Source organism: Alligator sinensis, unplaced genomic scaffold, assembly GCF_000455745.1.
Source record: "Alligator sinensis unplaced genomic scaffold, ASM45574v1 scaffold115_1, whole genome shotgun sequence".
In the NCBI taxonomy this organism is placed as follows: Eukaryota; Metazoa; Chordata; order Crocodylia; family Alligatoridae; genus Alligator; species Alligator sinensis.
In genome coordinates, this window is record NW_005841895.1 from 511,658 (window position 1) to 535,188 (window position 23,531).

At 45.0% G+C, this 23,531-nt stretch overlaps 1 protein-coding gene across 1 annotated transcript in view; it reads right to left on the minus strand.

Annotated features, from left to right (window-relative positions):
- Positions 1–7,377, minus strand: part of LOC102370130 (opsin-5-like) — a 22,106-nt gene extending 14,729 nt beyond the window's left edge. The window contains 3 exon segments of the mRNA XM_025197374.1: positions 3–53; positions 7,015–7,102; positions 7,197–7,377. Coding sequence (XP_025053159.1) covers positions 3–53; positions 7,015–7,102 — 139 coding nt within the window. The 5' untranslated portion in view covers positions 7,197–7,377.
- Between the last annotated feature and the right edge of the window lie 16,154 nt (positions 7,378–23,531).

Genomic DNA, 23,531 nt, shown 5'->3' on the forward strand with positions numbered 1-23,531 from the left:
CTTCCGATAGGCCACCAGCAGGAGCAGGGAGTTCCCAAAGAGAGAGACGATGCCTGAGAAAGTTAGAGAGAAACCAACCAGTAAATGCTAGCCCAGCTTGCCAGCTGCAGGATCAGTGAATGACTGGGAGTGGGATGCATCCCTATAGGCAGGTATGCGTTTTGCTGGTCACAGGCCATCTCACTGTGGGGTTGTGTTCACTTAACCAATCCTCTATGTGTACCCAGAGGCCAACTCTTCCCTGCCCGTCCAAATGTGGTGAGGGGAGAACACATGCACCTCACATGCACAGACCTTGGGACTGGCCTTAGGATTGGTATAATGCTCTGAATAACATATCTTCTTAATTCTTAATCAAGGGGGAACTGAGAAACGGGGGAATTTGGGAGTATAGTGAGTACTTTGGGGATGCTCCTCCAAGACGGGCATGATCAGCAAAGCTCCTAACTACGCACCTCTCCTTCATCTCAGTACCTTATGCATTGGTTAATGAGTACTCAGAAATCAGACTGGTTGGAGACAAGATATGGGACTGCACTAGAATTCAGTTCAGTCTGTCTGCTTAGCCTCTTGGAACGAAATAGTTAATACTGGGTGTGCTAGGGCAGGAGTCCTTTGTACTACCATAGCTACATTATCTTGTAGAGTTGCATCTGTTCTCATATTAGCTCCCCCTACACCTTGCTTTAAGGAGCACCAAGTAACCAGCCAGAGCCAGAGAACTTGAAGCTGTCTTGGATGCATCATCTGAAGTGTTTCAAGGACAGCAGTGTCTTCAGACTGTTCAAGGTCTGTCGCACCCCAACACGTGACATATTTCTTGGACATGCTGGTAAAGAAAGTGGCTTTAAATAGTTCAGCGCAGAACATCCATGAAACTAACTCACTATGGCATCAGGCTCTGAGGGTGTTGAGAGCAACTTTAAATGTCATTACTTCCAATTGCTGCTAGAAATGCTTCAGAACACATGGGCCCAGGGTGGCAGGCTGATCACCAGGTAGGCGCATGCAGGGCACAGAGTCCAATACAAAACTTGCTTCTGATGACTGAAGAAGAGACAAGCCCGGCCATTTCCACGTAGATACATGATGTGTATTTTGCTGCTGCTGTTGCGATATGATGCCAAGTAATTAGGCATGTTTGTTTGCCAGGAAGAAATTAAAAAATCTCCCTAGTGTGAGTCTGTGCTGTACAATGTTGGGCTTACAAAGTAAACAAGGAGGAGGATATCATGAAGATTAAGGGAAAATCTAGCATAAACGACAGGGAAAAGCTGGTGTTTTCTTTTCAACGTATTAAAAAAACCCAGCAGTAATTAAATTGTTATGCCCAGGGTTTTCTCATGCTACTAAGCAACATTAGGTTCATTTAAAGTGTGTTTTTATGTATCCACCAAGGGGCCCCCAGCTACTCCTGGGGCAGGTTACATGGTACTGGAATTACTTCCTAATGGATTAGGCTGTAAATTAAATATTCTGATTACAATTTGCATACGTAAGATGTATAATGGCTAATACAAAGATGTTTTCCTCAATACATTAGCAGTGGGGCTTGCTTCTGAGTAAACTGCTGGCCAGTGCTGTCAGGGTCACTTGATGGAAAAGGTTTGGAAATATTTGTTCTTGTTTCCAGCCCAGTTAGAGCTCTGTAAATCTCTCTTGGCTCCTTCCCTCACATCTCATTTTGCCAGCTTTAGCATCTTCTAGGATCCTTCATAGCCATCTAGAAGGACCTGGCATTCTCAGCTTTACCATCTCCAGCATAGTTGTGAGTGGAGTGCAGACCTGTTTCTTTCCATGTCTGCTGTTGTGCCGATCTCTTGGCTGGGATGAGATAGGAGGTCATCTAGTCTCAAAGCAGGACCATCCCCAACTGACATCCCTTCCAACCCTCATTTTCTATGATTCTGCTCCATATGGGTGCTTCTGTGCACTCTTTCATACATGTATGACCAGGGGTGCATATGTACCCAGGTCTGTGGTCTACTCTATACTACATTCTTCCAGATCTTTGAGTGTGTCTACCTCAGGTTCCTCTGTAGCAGCACACATGCTTCCCTTTCTGCCAGCAGTTACATCCACTCTCCTGAGCTAAAGTAGGCTTCTGTTGATGCCCAGCAGCAGGAAGGGGTAAGTAGACACTCCCATGCACTTTCAAGGGTGCACTTTGTGCTCCAGCAGCACAGCGGATGCAGTGGAACCATGGATGTGTACACACTTAGCAGCCACTGCTGCCAACCCACCAGCCACTCAAATTTCTGCCAACAAATCCAGTTCTGTATGTTTTTGCAAGCGTGTATTCTTTGTGTGCATTTCTGGGACTGTGTGGACATGCATTCATAGATTGGCTGGATGTGCAACCCAGCATTTGTAGTACTTGCACACCTTCCAGGTTGCAAAGACCCTTATGTGGGACATAAATGTGGACCAACGTTCCTAATTAACATACGAGCTCAAGCTGTATAAAACAATGTAATATCCTTGTCTTAAGTGTCATAGAATCATAGAAAATTAGGGTTATAAGGGACCTCAGGAGGTCATGTGGTCCATCCCCCTCCTCAAACCAAGACCATCCCCAACTAAATCATTCCAGCCAGGGAATGATCATTTGTCAAGTCAGGCCACAATTCCAGATCATTTGTCAAGCCAGGCCTTAACCTCCAAGGATGGAAATGCCAACACCTCTCTAGGTAACCCATCCCAGTACTATACCACCCTCCTAGTGAGGTTTTTCCTAATATCTAACCTAAACTTCCCTTGCTACAACTTGAGACCTTTGCTCCTTGTTCTGTCATCTGCCACCACTGAAAACAGTCCAGCTCCATCCTCTTTGGAACCACCCTTCAGATAGTTAAAGACTGCTATTGAATCCCTCCCATAGTTTTCTCTTCTGCAAGCTAAATAAATCCAGATCCCTCCACCTCTCTTCATAAGTCATGTGCTCCAGTCCCCTAGCCATTTTTGTTTCTCTCCACTGGACTCTCCCCAACTTGTCCACATCCTTTCTGTAGTGGGGAGCCCAAAACTGGACACGCTATTCCAGATGTGGCCTCACCAGTACAGAATAGAGCAGAATAATTACTTCCCTGAATCTGATAGCAATGCTCCTACTAATGCAGCCCAGTATGCTGTTAGCCTTCTTGGCAACAAGGGCACGCTGCTGACTCATATCAATCTTATTGTCCCCTATAACCCCCAGGTCCTTTTCTGCAGAGCTGCTGCTTAGCCAGTCAGTCCCCAGCCTGTCCTGTGCATGGGATTGTTCTGTCCTAAGTGCAAGGCTTTGCACATGTCCTTATTGAACCTCATGAGATTTCTTTTGGTCTAATCCTCCAATTTGTCTAGGTCACTCTGAATCCTAGCCCTACTCTCCAGTGTATCTAATACTCCACCCAGCTTGGTGTCATCTGAAAACTTGCTGAGGGTGCAATCCATCCCATCTTCCAGATCATTAATGAAGATATTGAACAAAGCCGGGCCCAGGCCCGACCCCTGGGGCACTCCACTTGATACTGGCTGCCATACTGGAGCTCTGGGCAATCATACATAAGGTGCAAGTCCTCCTTCTCTTTTCCCCTCCCTGTCCTTCCTGAACAGTTTGTACCCATCCACGACAGTGCTCCAGTCATGCAAGCTCCCACCAAGACTCTGTTATTCCAATCATGTCATAGTTCTTTGACTGTGCAAAGACTTCCAGTTCTTCCTGCTTGTTTCCCAGGCTCCGTGTATTTGTGTGCAGGCACCTAAAGTAACCAGTCAATTGCCCTGCTTTCTCAGGAATGAGGCCTCCCCTGCTGCCTTCTCCTGCTTCTGCTTCCTCCAGGTCCCCCACTTACCTCAGGGCTTTGTTCTCCATCCCCTGGCAAACCTAGTTAAAGCCCTCCTCTTCACTAGGTTAGTGAGACTGTCTGCGAAAATGCTCTTCCTTCTCTTTGTCACATGGACCCTACCTCTTCCTAGCAAGCCTTCTTCTTGGAACATCCCATGGTCAAAGATGCCGAATCCCTGCTGGCGACCCCACCTGCGCAGCCATGTATTGATCTGCAGGATCCGTCCACTCCTGCCAGGGCCCTTCCCCTTGACCAGAAGGATTGATAAGAACACGACCTATGCCCCTGTCCCCTTCACCCTTGCACCCAGAGCCCTGTAGCCACTCTTGATCTGTTCAGGGTTACCCCTGGAAGTATCATCGGTGCCCACATGTATGAGCAACATGGGGTAGTAGTCAGATGGTTGGATAAGTCTCAGTAATCCTTGTGACATCTCCAATCTGTGCTCCAGGCACGTAGCAGACCTCCTGGGACAACAGGTCAGGCTGGCAGATGGATCCCTCCATCCCCCACAGAAGGGAGTCTCCAACCAAGAATCAGAACAAGACAAGTACAGGAACAAGATTTTCTGTGCTCCTGGGTTTGTGATGGGTGCTGCTGGGTGTGCTGCTCCTGGGCTGACTTACCTCCAGAAGAGGAAGCTCATCAGACTTGGATAAGAGGAAAGTAAGTATACAAAATGCAGATCATTAGCAATAAGACCCCTTGAAAATCACAATGCTGATTTGGAAAATCATGATATTTAATTATAACAGCCTGGGTTCTCTACTTTTGTCTCATGGCCCTAGAGTCTTTAAGAAGTTGTTAGGTTATATCTGTGGAGTAAAAGCTCAGAAGTGTAAGAGCTAAAGACTTCAGTCATTGAATGCTAAGATGCTCCTTTATTTATGTGTCTGCAGGAGTTGTGGTTTCATGAGAAACATAAGATTCATGATAAAATCATAAGAGCTGCCAGCACAGCTATTGGGAACCTTTCAACATTACAGTGACCTGTCGCGCACAGTCCCAGTTTACTGGAAGAGCATAGAATGAAACTCTAAGGATGTGACCAGCCTGGCTTTCAGCTATGAAGGTGAGTTCAGAGGTCAGGGCAGGCTCCCTGGTTTGTAGGTTTTGGAGATGGTCTTACAGACATTGGGTGAGTTGTATCTAGTTCAGGAGCCCAGGCCTGATCAGATGACTCAGGTGATCCCTTTATTCAACAAGCAACTTTTTTCCAGAGACAATCAAGTGATTAGTCCAGTCTGTGTCTGCCAGGAGACATCCTTCTGTTCCAAGCAACTTTAAGCATCTTCTGGCAATATCTACCCTGCCTTTTAGTTGGTAGAACTGACACGGATTAATTTCCTTTGCTCCCTATTGAAACCCACAGGAGACAAGTCACATGTAAGACAGACAGCTGCATGGGACTGTGCACCAAAAGTCTGTGCTCGGTTACACCAGTAAGTATTATGACTGCAAACAAGTTGCTCTAGATTTACACCAGTGTCACAGAGCAGGATGTGACCCTGTGAATACTGGGCAGCCCTGGTGCTCTTTGTAAAGAGTCCTTCGCTTTTGTTTCCTGGGACTTACTCATCTCTCTCTATACCTTAGTGTCTGCCATAGGACTCCTCTCTCAGCTCACACTTTTTATTGGAGCTGAGCAGAGAAAGGCTGACCATCTCCAAAATCTGAAATGTTTACAACTTCATTTGGTTTCAATTAGGGGGGAAAAAAAAGACATTCAAAATTCCTTATTGAAAAGAACGAAGTCCTGGCTGTGGGCCAGTTCACTGAAGCCACAGGTCCTGAAAACCCTGAGGTCCCTGGCCCCAGATACAGTGGGTGAGTCTATACATCACCCTATGGCAACATAGCAATTGTGTGTCTATACATGATCAGCTACATCGCCATAGTGGCACACTCCCCAGGTACAGTGCACTGTTACAGCAATGTAGCAGCAAAATGTATCCGTGCGCGCAGCACAGTAATCACCCATACTGCACCATGCTTTTAGTACTTCCAAAAGGAAGTACTAAAAGCATGGCACCATAACAATATCGCTATACGGCAACGTGTAGACCAGGAGCGGGCAATTATTTTGGACAGAGGGCCGCTTACTGAGTTTCAGCAAGCCATCGAGGTCCACATGACAGGCAGCCCAGGGCAGATTAATATTAATTTTCTAAATGTTTTAGGGGTCCCCCGGGCCAGATAGGATGGTCCGGTGGGCCACATCCAGCAACCAGCCCTCATTTTGCCTACCCCTGGTGTAGATGTACTTGGTGAGCTGTGTCTCTACACTAATACCCCACACCAAGCCATAAAACAACTTTGAAAGTCTGAACATGTAATTTTGATTTTGCTTTAAAACCTTTCTATGACATTTTTCTTTAAGTTGCATTTTGAAAGATGTATATAAGCTTTTGATAGTGTGATCTGTGTCTTGTTTAAAATGTTCAATAGAAGTTTTTAATTGGAAGTTTTTAATGCTATAAATGGTAGACTACAAATCTAAGGAGCCTTAATTCAAAAGGAAACTACCAACAGATTGTTTTTATCAAAAACCAGGACACAGCAGTCTGGCATAAGATATCACATGGACTAGGCATGGTTTTATCCTAAGCAACAGGCTTCAAAACATATTTAGGTTTTAAAAAGAGGCTTAAATGTCTTAAAGAATGCTTTATTTAGGAACTAACAGGAATGGAGAGCATGTTCTCGGACCTCAAAGTAAGCTCTGAAAGTAAGTTCTCCTTTGCTCCCTTCCTGTACAAGAACAAGCCTGTAATTTAAACCTACTCAAAAGGTGCTAGATTTTTTCCTTTTACAAATAACATCTTCCATGAGCACTCTAAAAATCTTCATTCTTTAAAGTTTAAGAAAACCATTTACGGTTAGAAAATGTCCTACAGTTGGTTAGTTCTAGCTAAGTCATGTTTCCTAATGGTGTAAGTCTTTGTTTAGTAATTAAATGTTGATATAAGTTCCCTTTGTGATGCTGCAAATATTTTGTAGCTAAATCTCATCTAATAACTTCAATGTGGTATTGCGACGTGAATGCAAATATAATGCCATCACTTTTAAATGGTAGTGAGAGTAAATGCAAGGAATCCAAAAAACTGCAACAGGCATTTCAGTAGTCTGTGTTGTCCTTGATGAGGGTGGGCATGTGACTGTACAACAGGCAGTCTTTCCTTACCAAAGAGTGAATAAAGGGTTCCAAAAATGAGGTCTTCTTGCTCTGATAAGGTGGAAATGAATGCTGAGGAGTTGGAGGCATTTCCCATCTGCAACACAGGATGCAAATATAAGTGAGACTGATTTTTGGTTAATTAAAGAATGTTCAACTTCCCAAGGGAGGACTGCTCTTGGAAGACGCACTTTTGGCCCAATGCCTCCCTCAGGCTGCGGCTAGAACAAAGCCAGCTGCCAGAACCGCACACACATCATTGGCGCTGTGAATAAAGGAAGTGACACAGTTAATACAGAATGTGGCAACGAGCTAACAGATTGTGCACTGGGCTGATAATAGGATCAGGCTGGACTGCATAGCTGCTGGTAATCTCACTCAATTACAGTATGGTGTATTTAATTACAGATTACACTGATTAGCTGCACGGTAATGCTTTTTAAACCTTCCAGCTTGTGTACTTTACATGAGTAAAAGGCCACTTGCCGATCCAGCTGTCCCATGTTTCTCACTATGAATGACATCCTAGCCCCATTTGAGTTAAAGGCGGGGGCTGCATGGAGGATTTTGCTGACCATTCCCTTCTGCCTGTGGAAGATGCACGCTCACGGAGAGGGTGGGCTCACACCAGTTAAACCTAATTTCTGGGGACTAGGTTTTCAGTCAAGCTCAAGGCATCCGCATTCAGTTTGCATTTCCATCCTTCTGCCTGATTTGTGCTCATCAATAGCCATTTGTGTACAAAAAACAATTGTAAGCACCTCTCCTGGGCCAGTCGGTTCCACTCACAGAAGCGGGCAGGCTGAAAACATGTCCCTGATTTGCTGGCAAAAGTCAGACCAGTCAATGATTGCTTGTTGTAATAAATACAAATACCAATGCATGCCTTTGAAAGGGGAGGAGAAATATATCACTTCAAACCTGGGTAGAAGAAAACTCTGCTCTGCCTCCTTTGGCTCTTCACTCTCCTGTCCATTTATATTTCAGGAATTCCATAAGAAATCAAGCTATGCACTTGAGCAGTTTATTTGCTGTTTAAATAAATTTTTCGGTTGATTTTACAGCTCTCCATCCTTTCTGAGAAAGATAAGCTGAAAAGGCAGCAGTTTTCCATATAAAACTCTTTCAGAAAGAGCAGCAAACCTAAAATTCTGTGCCTTCCCTCTCAAGACTATCTGTGAGCCCAGCTGCCCTGTGGGTAGACATGACTTCCACCTGCAAAAACAAATAAAAGTTGCAGGCAGCCAACTGCAGGCTCACTAAAGCTAGACTCATAGATTGGCATAAATCAGATGCATGACAGGCAGCGTTTGCATCCTAGGCAGCAGTGGTGGCGGGGCTGCCAGCAGCTGCTGCCAATCTTGCAGGCCCCTCTACATCAGCTCCCTGGGCTGGTGCCTCACTCACCCACCCCTAGGTAGGCAACTGGTGCAAATGTTAAGCCCACACATTTTACAAGGACAAAATCATGCCTGCAAAGAGGACTGTGACCTGAAATTCTCCCCCAAACCGAAAACCATCCCTGCCCAAGGAGTTCACGATCTACACTGAAACCAAGGATCGGTGACTTGAATAAATGACTTCACTGGGATCAAAAGCTTTCACCCGAGATGCTTAAGGGGACTACTCAGAGGAAGAAGTTGGTTTAAGTTTTGATCCATATGGAGTCCTTCCATTGAGACTCCATCTCCAATGGGATATGGATCGCACCCTTTCAGAGGCATAGATGAGCAGAAGGGTTGTTCTCTTTAATTAAGTAAACTAACAGGTCCAAGTTTGCTGGCTTGCTGGAAGGAAGCGGGGGGAAAAAGACAATTTACATGGTGTTTCTCCTTACCCAGACATGCCCTTCAACCAACCAATCAATTCCTTATTCAATGTGAGAGTACCTCCTGGATCAAAAGGCCAAAAAGCCAACAGGCTGAAGGCAAATGAACAGCAGCTGGTCTTGAGTCCAAGTGATCACTACTATATAAAACTTCTTCTGTTGATGGTATTGTTTGGTGAATGTCTTTTCAAGTACTTGCATGGTGAGCTCACTACAAGAACCAACCTGGAAAACAACTTTCTGTCCCATCCATGCTGCTGCTTGTTCATGAACTCGGCTTATTTTTAAGCTGGGCCAGCTCCCCAGCTCCCTCTCAATCTGTTTAGCTTCATGCATATCCATGAAAGTAGGCCATTTCACACCAGCCAGAACCAACCCCTCCTCCAAAGATTTTTACTCCAGGGGACAAGCTGGGTTCATTCTCTCTCCAGCAAACAGCTTTTATTTTTGCGTTCATTTGGGACAGTAACATGCCAATAAGTTATGTAAACCTTTTGCATCTTCATTCACCCCCACCCTTCCACAATCCCTCCCCATGGCTCTCAACCATTTTCTCCTCCTAAGCCCCTCTTAAAGACTCACTTTATTAAGTTAACCCTCTGGCATTGCCCTCCTGTCCTGCTTCCATCTGTTTCTATCCCCAAATTACCTGCTGTATTACTAAATAAATGATGCTGTTTTAATCTCACACAATTCTCCCTGGTTTGTTTTTTTTAAAGAAACTGATTGGCCTCTGGTCACCCCAGTGAGTAGGAAAGAGAAGTGGGGAAAGGCTGTGAGGTACATAATGAGTGAACTCCCACAGGTGCAGCTACCATGGCTAGCAGCTGTGGGTGCTCATCATCACCACTGAACACCCGGCTGCAAGACCCCTGAGCATTTGCAGCTGCCGTGCTGCAGTCACGGTGAGCCGGATTCTCAATGATCAGTGCAGATGAAGGGAAGCACTCCTGCTACATGCCTGCCCAACTGCATGTAGGCGTGCACCTAACTTAGCACATCTGGGGCTCTATGTTTGTCTTCCAAGTGTTGGACAAAAAAGCCAACACACGGGTTCAACAACAAGCAGGGCCAGACTGTGCCTGTCCTTTTCCAGAGATACATTATGAGGCAGGAGGAAGATGTAAGGGGTCCCCCCACACATTTCACAGTGCATTAACCAGGCATAACTGCAGTGCTGTGATTGAGAGGAACTCCAGGAGCATATCCTCCTCCCTCCCTTACAAAGCATCCATGTAGTCCCACCTTCCCCTTCCTCCCCAGCTCTCACAGTACAACCAGCAGGCAGGGGCTGGTACTAAGCAGCCCTTCAAAATGTGCAAGTGCTGAGACATTCATGCATGCTATGAAGTTTGATGGGACATTCTGCCTCCCACTGCTGAGGCTGTAAGGGCAAGACTCCTCCTTGCCTCCCTGAAGCAGGGACACTGGACTCAAAAGTGGGATAGATAACGGCCAGTTAGACTCTGTAAAGGTTTTAAAAGCAGGAAGCATTTGCTAAAAACTGCTCTCACCAGGTTGGTCACACCACCAAGTTTGTAGCCAAGCTATCTGATTCAAGCTGCTAAAGAAACTACCCACATGGCTTCAAATCTCACCGTTGACACAAGGGGTGTACACAACCCATAGGCACTCTGTCATGTAGTATTTCTTGTATGACATGCAGCCCCTGAAGTGCAAAGAGGCTAGAGAGCCAGCACAGTGTTTCCACAAAACATTTTTGGAGGCATATGATGCTTTATGCCATTAAAAAACCTGCTGGAACCAACAGTGTATGGCTGCATCTCAAAGATACACTAAGTGCCAACACTGGTGCATCTGTCTCATGGTGTTTTCTTTTATAATGATGTCCTTTCCTATGCAAGTCATCTCATTGTTATACTGCAGTAACAGCAAATTCCCAGGCTACGGCAGACTGCTGGATTTTCTCTTTGTCACCTAAATTCTAGCTGTAGATGTGTATGAAAGGGGGAGTTGTGAAATGGCTACACAAAGAGTATCACAGCCACTCCTGCTATATGTAGCAGGACTTGGATTTTATAACCACAGTGTATTCATTGACTGGAATGGTCTACTTTATGTTATTGGACACCATTTTCGAAGTCTTGTGATGTCTTTTCTCCTTATAAACCAGGGGCAAGATCCTCACTGTTGTTGCACTGGAGTCAGAGTGACACCAAGTTGCCATCATCTAAAGACCTGAACTCAGTTCTTCATTCTGTGCTACAATGTGAAGCTCCTGAAACTCATCTGCATAACCCTTGAGAGCTCTTCTGATTTCCATTGCCAGGTAAAATATGAAACGGCACAAGAAGAACAATGATACAGACACACCGTTTTTTGAGAAACTGCTGAATCCCATTCTGGAGGGGACACCCAGGAGATGCCATCGCTGAAAAGAATAGCGAATTGTCATCCCCTTCCAACACTGCATTGCTGTTTCTCATAGGTAATTTGTTTGTTTGTTTACTCCAGTAATTCCTCATTAAATTTCCTGCCAGGGTAGATCGCAAGAAACTAGCTTGCTAATGTCTGTATATTAAAAAAGAATTTAAAAAGTTATGTTCACTTTCTCAGGGTGCCTGACTAAATCACTGTGCTTTATTGGTCTAATTAGTTTCCTTGCTATTTCATGAAGCTGGGCCAAAGGTTCCTGGGTGCTTAGAAAGTTAATAGGGGGTAGTGGAGTGGAACATTTGAGGGCTTTCAGAATATTCACTTCTTCAACTGATAACAAATAAATGGAAAAATATTTTGCTCCGTTTAAAAACAAAGAGGGGGAGAGAAAATAATGGGATAATTATATGTTTTAATAGCTGTTAGCCTGCTTCTGGGATATTTAATGCCTGCATTATTTCTCTTCTTTTTCTTCCACCTAAGCATCATGTGGGCAATCTAATAAGTAAGATGCAGGGCACTGAATAATAAAACAGCAGGCATTGCAAAAGGAACACAGGTGAAGGCACTGTGTAAGAATTGTCACCATGCTCTAAGGAAGACCGAGACCAACAGGACAGATGTCAATGGAGAGGACAGATCCCACTCAGTGATGAAGTGGGAAGACAGGTAGGGTGTGCTCAGTACCTGCTCTGAGGATCTGCTTGGTAAGTGGTTGTAGGAGCCATTCAGGATAGTAAGTTGTTGAAGATAGCTAGACCCAGGGAACAGCTACAGTCATAATCTAAGAGCTGAGAAAGCAGGTGAGTGAGCCATTTTGACAGATGCTTCTACCCTAGATGCAGGAACAGTTTGTCCCTAATTTGGATACAGTCATGAAAGGGATTAACTATACAGACCTAGCCATGCACAGAGAGGAAGTGAGAGGAGCAGAGGTAGGCTAGCACTACCTTCTCTGCAGTTCCCACCAGTTTGGGAACAGTTTGCCTTGCCCACTAGCAGGAAGGTCTTTTCCAAGACATGAGCCACCAAATACAGTGTTTGAATACAGAGCTTGAGGCATGTGCAGGATCTGAATGCTTTAGTTAGGGGTCGAGTGATAACAATTTGGCTCCTTCTCTCTTTGGATCTTGAATGATTTAACAGGCCCTGAGGGGGTATAACCAGAAGGAACATGATGGTTGTGAGAAGGGAAAGATGTGGGTAGGATATCAAGAAGTTGACAGAGTGTATCAAGTGCAAGATTGTCTCTCATCAACAAGGGTGGAAGCCCCAGTATTTAGAATTTTAAAGTTAAAATGCACCAAAGGGATCATTAACATGCTGCGGAGAAATATCCTACCCTGCTCTCGGAGACCTTAGCTGAATTTTTACCATCTCCAATTTCTGTGAATTACTGAGCGAAGGAAGTGTTATTCCCACCTCCTTTTTGCAGATGGAGAACCTGAGCAGTGAAGTGATTTGCCCAGGATTACTCAAGGAGTCAGTGTCAGCCTGGAGTTCAAGTTCTCAGGTTCCTGGCTCCCAGGCCTGTGCTTAGCCCACTAGACCACACTGTTAATCACAAAATGTTATTGAATTGCTAACAGACCTTTAACTGCAGCATCTCAATCAAGACATGAGACTACTTAGTGGATATCTAATGAGCTAATAGCTTTGGGGGATATAGTATTTCTTTCCATGAATACTGATGACTGGCTCTCACAAATGGAGCAACCACAAACTAGTATCTGTACATAGGTAAAAATGCCAGACAGGCCTCCAAAAACAGCACTCAGACAGATGGAGCTAATTACTTCAAGTAGCAACTAAATTGGCTTTGAGTGTAAATGTATTTTAAGACACTAATTGGTGTTAAACTGCCAATACAGCCTGCCAATAGATCTTAATTCCCCAATTACTTCCTCCTGAGCACTGCTGTTCCCTGGACCAGGTTGGCCTGGTTCATGACACTCTCAAGACACTGGGTTGGTTCTCTGCACAAGTCACTGGGTGTTGGTTTTGGGTAGCTTTACCTACCAGTGATTGAGGGGCATCCTGTAGGAACATTTCAAAGGTATTGCTGGTGGAAGTGAGGATTAAGGGGGAGCCAAGCTATATAAGTGCTTCAGTGATCATATTGCTCCCAATGGTTTGCTGTCCAAGCATCAGAGCGCAGCCTCAAGAGATTAGACGGGAGAGGCATCAAGTTAGTTGTTGTGAGTGCCCTTCTACACTGCTGGTTTAGGAATCTAGATCCCATCTACCAAGCAGCTGGACTCTCTAAGGAAACATGGGTTCATATCTTGGAGCCTTTCATCCCTCCGTGGCAGATAAATTGACCACACTGCAGGAAGTACGTGGGGGCCATATGGTATTTGAAGGGCACCAATGCGAATTAAGTTGCTGAATCATGAAGACAGTTTCTAGCTCTACATTAGGCTGAGATTAAGGCTTAGAGTAGTGGTTCTCAACCTTTTCAGATGTGAGGAACCCCTCAAAAATGCCAGCAATTCTTCTGTTGCAAAGAACTCAGGAAAGACCATATATCAAAATATTTTGGATACTATGGATTTCTATTTGAATCTCTGGGTTTATCTTCTGAATCATGTTGTCCCACATAACAGTGCACCCTATGCCACCCTTGAAAGGATCTCAAGGCTCACCAGGGTGCCATGGCTTAAATCTTGCACTGAGATCCAGCTTTCAAATTCAAATTTGAAGATTCAAATTTGCTTACAGGTTGTGCTTTGACTCTTAGAAGGTCAAAAGCAGTGATGGATAAAAGGAAATTTTACCCCTCCGTTCCTTTTTGCTGAGTACTCACCATGTTGGTTTTGATGCTGGGTTGCATTTATAGGTAGACCACAGGCAGAGGGGCCTCACCAGATTAACTGGCAAGATACCCATAGGTATCTAAAGCATGCAATCCCCATTCCCTGCAACTCAGGATTCCCTATAAAACTGGACTCCATAGGGTGCAGCTTTGCCAGGTTCCCTCCTCCTCCTTTTTGTGCAACAGACCCTAGCAGTTGTCTGCTCCCTGGTCACAGAGGAGGAAAACACCTTCAGCAGTGCCAAGGGGACAAACTGCAGAGGGAATCCCTGGGTTGCATGAACTAGTGTAGACATCTGTAAGCCACCTGTCCCCCTCCAAGATGCAGAGCACCCATGTCAGTGGTGGCGAAACCAGAACATAATCTTAAGGTGCTGCAAGTTACCCTCGGACTGCTTGGCCCCAAGTCAGCCTACAGAGTAAGGTAAAGACCTTTCTACCTCCACACCAGGTCCTGTACTGAGTGGAGCTCTGCTTCCTGCCATATTCCTGCTTCAACTGTAAATGTTAATAAAAGAAGCAAAAATTCTTTCCTCTTACCTTTCATCCAAAGCATTTCCAACCCAAATCCCCTATGGAGCTGCCATTTCTGCACAGAATACTGCTTAAGGTTAACGATTTCTAATGAACAAAGAAAAGCAGGGAACAGTAGAACTGAGCCACACAATTTTGGCCATCATACTTGGTCATGTTCCAAAGAACATGTACAACACAATCTAAAACATAGGGAGCAACGACAAGCCAGATTTTGGCTGCTTCTGCACACATAAGACAACTCTTGTGCTATTGGCAAGCCTTCAGATCCTCAGGACCTGCTTCATCCCCGCTTTTGGATCGGCAACTCAGGTGTGAATGTGATCTTAAGTCGAAACTCCTTGATGTTCATCCTACTGAGAGTCTTGTAATCCTGTCACACACACTTTCCTTCATTCCCCCTCCTTGACCTCCTTGATAGGGAGAAAGGAAGAGAATTGTGTGTTGTATTAAGGACTGTTGCATCTTCCTGAATGGGCTTGAGTGGTATGGTGTGTCTGATTAAAAGATGTTCTTGGGCCACTTGTGATCATCTGCAAGATACGGGTCTTAGCTTATTTGTTCATGTTTCCCAGTACAAAAGAGCTCTCCAGTCAGATTACTCTATTTCTGCAAAATACCATCTGATTGTCTTGGAGAATTATTTTTAAAAAGCTTCAGTGGAACAAGATTTCCATTGTAAAAGGAAAAATAAATCACTACAGGAGGGTGAGGCTGTTTTAATGCTGTAATGGAAAGAGGCAGCCAGAAGCCAACATCAATGTGGGTCTCCTGCTTTCCAGATCAGGGCCATGTCTGCTGGCACCAAAGATCTGTTAAATAAAGTGATCCTGGCTAAGTTCAGAGTCACACAAACGCTGCAGCTAGCTGATGCATGTCTGGTTTATGTTGAGACAAGCTTTTAATCCATCCTTAAGCTAGGCTTTGATTTTCTGCACCCAAAAACCTACATTTGTCAAGCAGGCAAAAATGCTGCCTGGTTGAACAGTTTGAGGTGACTATCTGTTTGTATGTACAATAAAGGTTCATGGTTGCTTTAACAGATAGAAACACCAGTGTGCACATAACAAAGTGTAGATAATTAAGAGGAAGCCTGAGACAGAAGCAATGGACCATTGTAACATCCACTGCATTTTAGAGAGAAACTTTAGGCTTCTGCTAGTATTATCCAAGACTACTGCTCTAACTACAGTCTACTAGGCATTGATTTTTAGGACCATGAATATACAGCTGTGCATAGGAAAAGACACAAATTAATGTGATTATACATGCAGATTGCTAGCTAAACACCTACTTACCCATCTGCATGTGAAAAATAACCCTATTTTGTCATTAATTGCATATACAAAACAGACACGTGATCATGTACACTTTTTGACCTCCATTTACATATGCAGTTTTGACATTCAGGCTTAAAATCTCAGTCAGTCTGTGTAGTAAAAATATACAGTAGTATATCCGACAGTACTAAAAATATACAGGAAAAAAATTGAAGTTAAAATCTGCACCTTGGAGATTTTCCACTATAAAGAACACAGAGCTGATGTCAGAGAAGCAACCCAAATACCCATTAGTTTTTACTTACTGATAAGGAAATTGCTTTTCAGTTTCATGGGCTCATAGCTAATATTATCCAGTTTTTCTTGTGTCTTTCTGTTTTATAGGTGTTGTTCAGTTTGCTTTGCAATGGTTATTTTGGCATTATATTAAGTCTTGCTCCAGCCTCCTATATTTGAATATCCTAATTTACAGGGTGATTTAGCTGCATTGATTTTTAGACCAGTTGTAATTTGCAAATGTTTGTTTTATCCCATTTTCAGACCCCCTCCCTGCTTTGCTGGGGCTTTTCTGTTTGTAATGCAGAAGAAAATGTGTCTGTCACCACTGTCTCAACAACAGCAGAATACATTCATAAGAAGGTTATTGTAAGTCTATGCAGCCTCCGCCCACTCACTTCAGCTTTATAGCTTTGCAGGAAGAAAGGAAACTCCTCAGTTCTCCTTAGGTAATTTTAATGTAATATAATTACCAGGGTAAAGTAAGAGTCCAACTTGTGGAACAAGGTGCAAAAACCTGCCAAGAGCTAAATTCACTAAATTGAAGAACAGGATTGAGATGTGATAATTTCCTATGTCAACTTCATGGGACTTCACATTCATCTTTATCTTGGCAAATCTATCTGAGGACTCATGGCACTCAGGAGAGGTCCCAGAAGACTGGAAGAGGGCCAGTGTGGTGCCTATCTTCAAGAAAGGGAGAAAGGAAGATCCAGGGAATTACAGGCCAATCAGTTTGACCTCAACCCCTGGAAAAATCCTGGGGGAAAAAAAAAATCAAAGAATCTATTATTGCTAGGCTAACTGGAGGCAGTATTCTAAAGGACAGCCAACACGGCTTCATTGTGGACAGGGCATGCCTGACCAACCTCATTTCCTTCTACGATCAGGTAACTTGCCACCTAGATAAGGGAAATGAGGTTGAAGTCATATACTTGGATTTCAAAAAGGCTTTTGACTTAGTCTCCCACAATGTCCTCATGGTAAAATTGGGAAACTGCAGCCTCAACTACTTTTACGATCCGGTGGCTAGGTAACTGGCTCTGAGATAGGACCAGTAGCATCCTTCATGATTCAGTACTCAGACCAGTGCTTTTCAGCATGTTCAATTATTTGGATTAGCGTACTGGCAAAGTTCGTGAATGACACCAAATTATGGGGGAGTGTGGTCATGCTTGAGGACAGGCTGGCAATACAGGCTGACCTGGACAGACTTGCAAGGTGAGCAGATCAAAATGTGATATTGTTTAAAACAGAGAAATCCAAAGTGTTCCCTCTGGGGAGAAATAATCTGCAACACACTTACAGGCTCGGCTGTGCTACACTTGCCAGCACCACAACTGAAAGGGGCCTGGGGGTCATCGTGATAGACCACAATGAACATGAGCCACCAATGTGATGCCGTAGCTGGCAGAGCTAATCAAACACTGGTATGCATCTACCAGTGCATCTCGAGCAAGACTAAGGATGTCATCCTCCTGCTCTGCTCGGTCTTGGTGAGGCCACAGCTGGAGTACTGTGTCCAGTTCAGGGCACTGCACTTCAGGAAGGATGTGGAGGAGCTTGAGGGAGTCCAAAGGAGGGCCACACACATGATTAAGAGGTCTAGACACCAGGTCATACGAGGAGAGGCTGAAAGACTTGGGACTGTTCAGCCTGGAGAAAAGAAGATTTAGCAGGGACTTGGTGGCAGCCTGTAAGTATATTAGGGGCGTACAACAGGGAGCATCTGTTCACCAAGGCCCCCCAGGGGAAGACAAGAAACAACGGACACAAACTGCTTGAAGATCGTTTCAGATTGGACATAAGGAGAAACTTCTTTAGGATTCAAGTGCCTACGGTCTGGAACAGGCTCCCCCAGGGGTGGTACAATCACCTGCCCTGGAGATCTTTAAAAAATGACTGGATGCACACCTTGCAGCGGTCATCTGACCCTAGCAGTCTTTCCTGCTCAAGTGCAGGGGGGCTGGACCCAGTGATCTCGTGAGGTCCCTTCCAGCCCCTAGCATCTATGAATCTATTAACACACACTAAATCACTGAGGAAACTAATGTGCTGCCCACTTTCCATATGCACACCATGCTAAGTGCGTCTTGGAGAACCTAGTTTGCCCAGCTCGCAGCCTTTGGCTCTCAGATGTATACTGAGGTTGACTGTCCCCTCTCTGAGCCCTCTGAATACCTGATGGATCCTAGCAAGCTTCCCCACTCCAGAAAGGGGAGAATGCCCTGTGGCTTTCTAACCCTAAAGGCTTTTTAGCCCTTTGCAGGGTTTAAAACCTCCTGAGAATCGAATGGGTGGAAATATTTATTTGAAGCCTATAGCCCCCAGCATGAGTTCTAGTGAAAAAGCACACAGCATAGAGAAAGAGACTGGGTACAATGGTGGCTTTAAACTGGGCTTATGCACCCGTGATCCTGGACTGGGCTGGGCCAAGCTGAAGTAGACCTGGCTTCCAGCATAAGTTAAAGCAACTAAAAACCACTCAGGCAGCCAGTTGCCACACGGACCCATACCTCAGCCATGCCCCCTTCACTTTACCATGTGCCCTTTGTTGGCCACTGGAAAGGGCCTAGGAGAGTTGGCAAAACTGGTTTAGCACCACGAGGCCAATCCTCCTCTTAGCTATACTCACTTAACATCATCCCAGTTAACATTGTCTTATTATTACATTGCTGATCTATTAGAGAACAAACTCGTTTAAAATGTGCAATGTTCAGTTATAACATTGTTCAGCCGCCGCCTGCTAGTAGATAACTACTGTGATGTAAGTGGGTTTTGCTTAAAGTCATATTTGTCAAGAACATAAGTACGAGGTTAAGCGAGGAGTAACTGTACTCCTCCATGAATGGAGCGGCAGCAGCCCAACACAAGGGAATATAGCTCATTGTATTTAACCTGCATTCACAGCTCTGTTGTTTTTAAAAATGAAATTTCATTTTAACACAGACATGGTATTGACTTTGAGACGTGAGCTACTTGCAAACACAGCAACTGCTTTTGCACCAAGTTTCCTTCACTTAAGAGATTCAATTTCAGCTGAATTTTGCCTTTTATTGAGTGTCCTCTTGGTTTGTTTTTCACGGAGTTTCCATAAAGGAGCAATGAAACCATGAGGATGAATACAGGACAGCCGCCTCTGCTGAGGAAGGGAAATGTTTCCCAAGTTTTTTCCCCTCTGCTCTGTGCAAATCCCAAACATGCACAACAGATCTGTGTAAAGAACTGTAAAACCAATAGGGTTTGCACTCAATTTTGTTTCTTTGTGATGGAGGGGAAAAAAGCTTTTTAAAAAATGTTATCTATTTTTTCCTTGGGGGAAAAAGGATGCAAAAAGCTTCTCCACAAAAAAAAAACTTTCCCCATCATAAAAGGGCAGACACCCTCCCTTTTCTGCTCACATTTAATGAGTTTCTGCAATGCAGGAGTTCTCTACAGCACAACTGGGCTCTCCTCGTTACCTGAGCACATAGAAAGGAGCACAAGAAGCAGGATGGGAAGGTGCTTTCATCATTGCCAGAGTGAAAAAGCTGCTTCACAGTATTTAATTTCACAGCTAACAAAAATCCAATTTTGTATGATGAATGTCCCCAAGAGCTCACCTCTTACTACTCTTTTGCATTTAAGCATTTTAACTAATGCTAAGGTTAAAGTTATTAGACAACCACCAAGTTATTAGATCCAAAGTGCCAGTGTGGAGACATAAGAAAAGTAATGATTGGGGGGGGGGGAAGCTGTATTATTTTGACTAATTACATATTAATCGTTTTAAATCTTATTTTAAATTTCTCTTCAGAATTTTTTGAGAATCTGATGTGGGGTAGATGTCCCCCCTTCCTCAAGAACATAACAGAAAATGTCTAGAACATCTAAACCCATAATTGAAACTGGTGCATTTATGCACTGGGGTGAATGACTACATAAATAAGCAGTTAGACGTGTAATTGGCCACTCATTACATTACACCACTTGTTCAGACAAATGTATATTCTGTTTCGTTGGTGCAATTGTGCATGTACAGTTGGGAACATCTGGTCTTGTTTATAGCCTTCAGTTAGCATGGCTTAACTCCCGACCAAAGCAACCTTCAAGCACCCAATAAACGTATGTTCTTTCCAGAATCTGAAAAAAACACACAACTTTTGGTGAGCCCCAGCAAAAAAGATACCAGAGTAGCATACTGCTAGGGAAGAGCCAATTGGACCACTACTGTTTCATCAGGCCAACTAGGAAGTTTGATGAGAAAAAACGGGATGCTGTTGACGCATTTCCAAATCCCCACTGCATAAGACTGAACCATGGTGGACTGAGCTAATGCCACAGGATGAAGTTTGGTGCAGGCGACAATGAATCTAGCAGACAAGGAGGTTGCTACAATACTTGGCACCTGCAGCCTCCCTTGTCCCAAGGTGAGGATGAAGGCATGGCACTGGAGCGCTCCGGGGAATTCAGAACCCCCCCTGGAGTGAATGCCTCTGGAGATTGAGGAGCTTCAGCAGCACAGGGAGTATAATTTATACCTCCTTGTACCAGCTCCAGTGAATCTGTCCCATAAAGCCCTTATGTAGCTTCATTAACCTAATTGGAAACCACCTTTATTTAGTGCTATGCAAGTCATTTCTGAGCCTCTAATTATGCACGATTCTCCTTTGAGGCCATATTTCATTCTTCCTTGGGAGTGCTGGAATGGGAGACATGCCATCTCCAGCACGTAACTGCATGGCTGAAACTCTCCTATGGGGTGCACAAGAATTAAGAAAATTCCAATGAAGAGCTTATTTAAGTAGGCATTATGGAGCCTATTGAAATATGAAGTGAAAAAGGAGGGAACTTCATTATAGCTCTGAAACAGAAACAAAACCTGGTAAAACAGCAAAAAAAGGTCAGATCAGCTGTGGAAGTGAGCTGTTTTCTTTTCTTAGCATGCACAAGGAATAAGAACTTGGCAAAGTTTGCAAGACTTCATTATTTCCTTCAGTTATAAGCAGAAACCTGTCAGTGATCCATCCTCTAATACATTAAGGTGCAGGTGTCATCATATGAAATCAGGATGTCAAGAAAATAATCCTTGAGATGTGCTTCTATTTCTAATATATTAGGTAGAATACAGCCTGTTTTTATTGGAGTGCTTGAGCCATTTGTAAACATACTTTTATCAATTCCTCTATTACAATGAGGAATGTATATGTATTACATTGATAGATGTGCTGAGATCACTGACACTAAGCTAGGCTGACTGCAAATCAGTGTGGAGAAATGTGGAGATTTGTCAGGTTTGCGTCTCAAGATAGTCAAGACGACACTAAATCCTGTCTACTTACCTTGCTGGTGAGCCTGGGCAGGGTAAATTAGAATCAGTGAGGATATCATCATAAAAAAATATCCATCTCTTTCATGCGCTGTCTTCTTTCTGGGTTCAGGAAATTTCTCCCCATAACAGATAAATCAGAAAGGAGTTAATTTGTTTTAGCTCATTAAGTAGATGGGATCAGATGGCTGTAGAGGGATTTATCCTGGATTCTACAGACCTTTTCCTCTCATCTAGGGGTCCAAATCTGGCCTGAGGATGTACTGAACAGAAGTCATTACTGTCTTGTGACTGTGTGAAAGGAGGTGGTGGGTTTCCATCCCCTTCCTATGCATATGTTAACATGAAAAAAAAAAATCAACCCCAGCACCACTTACATTGCTGGAAATCCAAGGAAAAGATGAACACAGCAAGCATCTCTCCCTAGAGGTACTCCACCAGGTAAGGGCTGAAAATATGGGAGCAAGGCGGTAAAAGGGAAGCTTACACACCTTTTGCTCTGTAGTAGAGAAAAAGACTTCAAGCTGCAGGAGTGTCCATCACAAATGCTAAATGCACTTTTTTTTTTTTTTGACAGCAGTGACTGCTGCAGTTTTGTCCCTCCTCAAAACGAAAAAAAAAAAAAAATGATAAACTCTACTTGAGCAACCGTAAATGTCCTGTAAGGGAGGGGAAGGAGAATCCCCTCAACCTGTCCTAGCTGACTGCTTAGCCATACTCTTCAGAGGCCCAAAGCTGCGGCTGAATTCGATTTAAGCTCCATTGCTCAAGGTCTCTTCTGAGAAGAGGAGGACTGTAAAAGCTCCTTTCTGCTCAGTTTAATCAGATTTCAAAATGAGAGGAAGTTTTCCTAGCAGCTGCAGCAGCAGTACCAGAAACCCCCGCGTCCCACATTACAGACCCTTTCATTGCCTTCAGAAGAGCAACAACTCACTGACCCCAAATCATATCCAAGACAGAAACACAGACAACAGCTTGACTGGAATTCAGAGCTTGCCCTGCGGCACCCTCTGTCCATTCCCATACCCCTAGTTTAATTGTGAATTACTGTCCGGTCTGAGCTAGTCCTCTCTGCACTTTCCCAGTCTCTTCCCCGTTCCAGCGGGCCCACAGCTTCTCCTGCTGGGGGTCGGGAACCCGCTGGATCCAAGCCCCTACAGACCTCCAGTTCAACCTGCCCCACCAAACAGCAGCAACTGGTCTGCGAGGTTCCCAGCGCATGGGAAAGCAACCACATAGCACAGGAGCCGGAGAGCCAGGAAACCTGTCCATATGCTTAATAAATACGGCAAATCAGAGAAATGCAGAGAAGGACGATATCTTCCCAAATGCTACCCCCCGCTCCAGCTGGGGGACGAATGAGCATTTAGTGAAGAGAACAGGGGATGGTAAGGGGGCGGGGGGTCCCCACCACTGTGAGCTCTTCAGACACGACTGGTTTCCTAACTTGGGGCTCCCCCACAAAGGAATAGGGCCAGGCTGGTCTCCAAAGCTACAGGACCCCTGCAGCCTCCGCCCCCACCTCCCTGCCCAGGGGTCCCAAACACACACAGCCCTGCCCCAGGCACCCTCGCCTGCAGGGGGCTTCCCCTCCCCTTACACACCCAGGCTCTGTGCGTGTCTGGGGGGGGGCACTCATCTCTGGCACACGCAGCTTCACATGAGGGGGCCCTCACACGCTTGCAGCCTCATTGCTGGGGGGCTCGCACAGACACAGGCCACGGCTGAAGCACTCGCCCCCACTCCCCGCCCCAGGCAGCCTGAGCTGGGGCTAGGGGCTCCCTCGCATCCTGGGGCAGGGAAGCGCTCAGCCCTCCACCCGTGGGGTGGCACCCACAGGGCCCTTGAGTCATGCGTGTGCGCGCATACGCCTGTATGCGAGGGCAGGTGTGCATGCGTGTACATATATGCATGTGCACGCATGTGCAGGTGGGTGCATGTGCATTTGTGCGGGTGGGTGCACGCGTGTGCGGGTGGCTGCGTGTGCACATGTGCATGCATGTGCAGGCAGGTGCGTGTGCACCGGTGCAGGTGGGTGCCTGTGCGCGTGCAGCCGTGTGCGCGCACCTGTGGCGCAGCCCCGCGCCG